Raw genomic sequence first — 3,798 nt, forward strand, 5'->3', positions numbered from 1 at the left:
ACTTCTTTCAGCATTGCACTAGCATCTTCATCATAATCCAATTTACATGCAAGGGCAAGATCATGGGCTGCTTCTTCCCAATGGCCCAGAAGTCTGAAACAGATTTAAACTCATTTTAGGAGCCTTTTACACATATTCTCTTATGTAGCATGGTGTCTTTCTTCTTTATTATAGAAAAGGATTGTTACACAAGAGGTTTAAGTTAAATATTTGAGGTTTAAGTTAAATACTGAACCATAAATTTTCATGAACCAATTGAATTACTATGACCCACTTGATAAAAATTTGACAGTTTGGGGCCGGCCGAGTGGTGTGTTGGTTAAGAGCTGGCTTGGGATGCCAGCTCTGAGCAGCAGAGCCCTGGTTCAGATCCCACATATGAGGGCCAGTGACACTGCCCTCTACAACTAAGATGCTGAACAACAGCTCAACCTAGAGCTGGGCTGCTGTGAGTTGCCGGCGACATCACAGGCTGCAGCCCCTGCTGCAGTGGGTTGCCATGGGCTACCGGATGTAGCCAGCAGCCAGCGTGAGCGGCCAGCAGCCAGCGTGAGTGGCAGTCCAGAAGCTGGCGACTGATCTGCCTCGCCCGGGAAGATCAATTATGGTGCCAACTTGGGCCAGTGAAGCAACGTCCTCCACAACTAGACAGAACAAAAGGAGAGCAACTTGTCTGTTCCCCTTTCCCCAATTCCCCAGCGCTGTTCCCATCCCCCCAATTCCCCAATAAAAATCTTTAAAAAAAAGGTAAAATATTTACTGTTGAACTTTAAAAATATCAATCAGTATAAACTTAAAATTTCCATTTTTTCTTAAAATTATTTAAAAAATGTTTTTTTCTAACTCTGTCCATTGAAATGACAGAAGTAATGATATCACAGAAGCAATAAAGACATCTAGTGGCCAAGCTTTAGTTTCTATAAATATAATCCCCACTAAAATAAACTATGGTTTCTTGAAGAAATGGTTTGTTCCAAGTCCAGAACATGCTGTTGTACCAAAAGGCATGGAAATGCTTAACTACTTACTAAAGGGGTCTCAAGAAAATCAACAGCAATGGATGAGCTCTCCTGCACAAACAGAGCATTAATAAATTTTATTCCAACCTTTTACCTGTATCTTTGACAAGCGTCTTCACAATCTCTAGAGCTACTTTTTTGAGTCACCTAAACACAGTTGTCTCAAGCATATCCATCTTCATCTCCACCCACACTCGAAGTACAGCACCTTTTCACTCCGCATAAGATGTTTAATGTCATTGGACATTTCATCCCTAAGCTACAAACACCCATTTGTATATCATTAAGTTTTGCTTCCAGGAATGTTTACTAAAATGGGTTAAATTCACCCCTTAATTTTCCCCTTTCTCTAGTTATTCAAGTGACTTAGCATTGATTGATGTAGTTTGAGGTTAGTCAATTCCTTTTTCTATAATATATTGGTTGTTTAATGTTAAGTTACAAAAAGAAAGTCTGAAAATAAAGAGAAAATTTGTGAGGAGACTGATACAAGGTGATGTAGAGAGTGAAGAAATAAAATGGTGTCTATGGTCAAACTTCTAAATTATTAACTTCAAGTGGACTGAGGCATTAGTAAACCATTATAATTGTTTTAACTGACTCCATGAACTTAAACTTCTGAACTTTCCATTCCTGTGTCAATACCTGGACACACATCAGTGCGTTGGGCATTAATGCCTGGACATACATCAAACTTTCAGAATGACCTCAAAAAGAAAATGCTCCACTGTTTAGACCAGAGGACATCTGACGATTACCATCTTGGACCAATCCAGGGGCTAAGAATGTAGAGCTGATTCTTCTCAAGAATGTACTTTTTACTATAAGAACCCTGAACTTTTCTTTCTCCTTCAGAACACTCTAGATATCACTTAGTTGTGTTTCTGGTTTGCAAACCCCCTAAGGCCTTCAATAAATCTTTGTCATTTATTTCTAGACAAAGCCTCCTAACGATTTGTGAGTTTAGTCAACAAAGGACATTCTCTTTTCTTAGAGATAATCGTAAGAAAAATCCTTTCCTTAAATTTGGCTATACATAGTTAAAAACCTTAACAGAGGTTTTATTTGAATAAAAGGAGTGAAAATATTTTTTATTTTATTTGTTCCTTACAATACTCTCTCAATTCTTCATATTGAGCACATATAATAATTACTTTGAAAGTAAACCCTTACACATTTTTGGTATTTTTAGAAAGCTTTTTAAAACATCAGATTTAAGAATTCTAAAAATAAATTCCATTATTTACCTATGTGCTTTCCCTCGCCACTTATAGGGCTGAGCTGAATCAGGATTTATTTCAATAGCTCTGTCACAGTCTCGGATGGCAGCATTTGGCTTCTGNCTCTCTCATGTTCTTCCCGAGCCTTCTTAACCCTTTCCATTCTTTCTTTGATCTCTCGCTCTTCACGTTTCCGCTCATACTTTCTCCGATGTTCTGCAATTTTCTGGGCCTATGAAAAAAATGTCACAGAAAAATGTCCTCTCTGAAAGTCCAATAAAATCAACACAAATCTACAGTTTGTTGAAGAACTACTTCTCTTTGTGGAGAGGTGTTCAAGACATAGTTTTAAATACTGAGTTAGATTTAACTGGTAGAAAAAGACCTAACGTAACTCAGGCTTTAACAAGTCCACTGTGAACTAGAGGAAAGAGGCTGGGATTTGAAGTTAGATGTATTATAATTAAGTTTAAAATTGCATGACAGTTCCTGTCTGATACCTGCCATGGGCAGGGCAGAGACTGGGAACACATATATACCAGTTATTTGCCACAGTTTAAGTTTCCTCATCCATACAATGAGGGGTAGGAGAGGAGAAATATGTGTCTTATAGAACTGATATAGGATTAAGAGAGAAAATACATGTACCAGACACTAGTATATCATCCATGACAAACATCTGGAATCTGTTTTTTATTCAGAGAATAAAGTAAATGTGAGAGATTCATATTCAACCACTACTTTAGCTTGTTTAGGCTTTCTAAAGAACCTCATGTTCTAGAATATCTCACTCAAAAACTTTACTGAGTTGGCACTGATATGAGAAGAAAACAACCAAATAGTCTCTGATAGTAGTAGGTAAGTTAAAGTAAACTAAAATTTGCACTATCTTAAAATCTTTGGGAATAAATTCTTGGTAGTGTAACTTCCCACAAAGCTGAAGGATTTACCATGTGAATGCACTAAAACTATTTTAAATAACAATTTTAGACAGAAATTATTTTATAACAGAATATTCTAGCTTTTGGATTCAATATTATCATTTTTAAAAGGTTGGAACTCGTTAACTTCCACAGGGTCCTCACTCATGTTTTATACAGTGCCTGTATACACACACCTATGACAAATAAGGATTGACCAGATTCAATGTTGGGTCATGTTTTATAGATTTCCTATTTCTTTCCTTACTGTAAACTTGATGCCCTCCTTTTCATTTCTTTTTTGGTTATAATTCTGTACACATCCACCTATAGTAACTGAGCTTGCTTGAGTACAGCATGAAAAATGAAAGCACGCATACCAAATGAGATTTCCTGAGGTGAGCACAAACTTCAGTGATTACAGATTATGACTTCCAAACGTTTGTTCCTTTGCATCTGTTTTGCAGGTAAGTTACTGCCAGGGGCTAAGTGCTAGAGCCATGGAGCATTACAGTATGGCTTTCCCTTTCTCTACTTTAACATACCCTTGGTTGAACTTCTTTCAGCATTGCACTAGCATCTTCATCATAATCCAATTTACATGCAAGGGCAAGATCATGGGCTGCTTCTTCCCAATGG

At 37.3% G+C, this 3,798-nt stretch overlaps 1 protein-coding gene across 1 annotated transcript in view; it reads right to left on the bottom strand.

The window, feature by feature from the left end:
- ST13 (ST13 Hsp70 interacting protein) overlaps positions 1 to 3,798 on the bottom strand; it is a 37,654-nt gene that overhangs the window by 12,976 nt on the left and 20,880 nt on the right. The window contains exons 8-9 of the mRNA XM_019660541.1: positions 3,705 to 3,798; positions 2,385 to 2,471 (exon numbers count right to left, since the gene is read on the bottom strand). The exon at positions 3,705 to 3,798 is cut by the window's right edge and continues 11 nt beyond it. Of these exons, the coding sequence (XP_019516086.1) occupies positions 2,385 to 2,471; positions 3,705 to 3,798 (181 nt within the window). The remainder of the gene's footprint in view (positions 1 to 2,384; positions 2,472 to 3,704) is intronic.

This window comes from Hipposideros armiger, unplaced genomic scaffold (genome assembly GCF_001890085.2).
Source record: "Hipposideros armiger isolate ML-2016 unplaced genomic scaffold, ASM189008v1 scaffold_321, whole genome shotgun sequence".
In the NCBI taxonomy this organism is placed as follows: domain Eukaryota; kingdom Metazoa; phylum Chordata; class Mammalia; order Chiroptera; family Hipposideridae; genus Hipposideros; species Hipposideros armiger.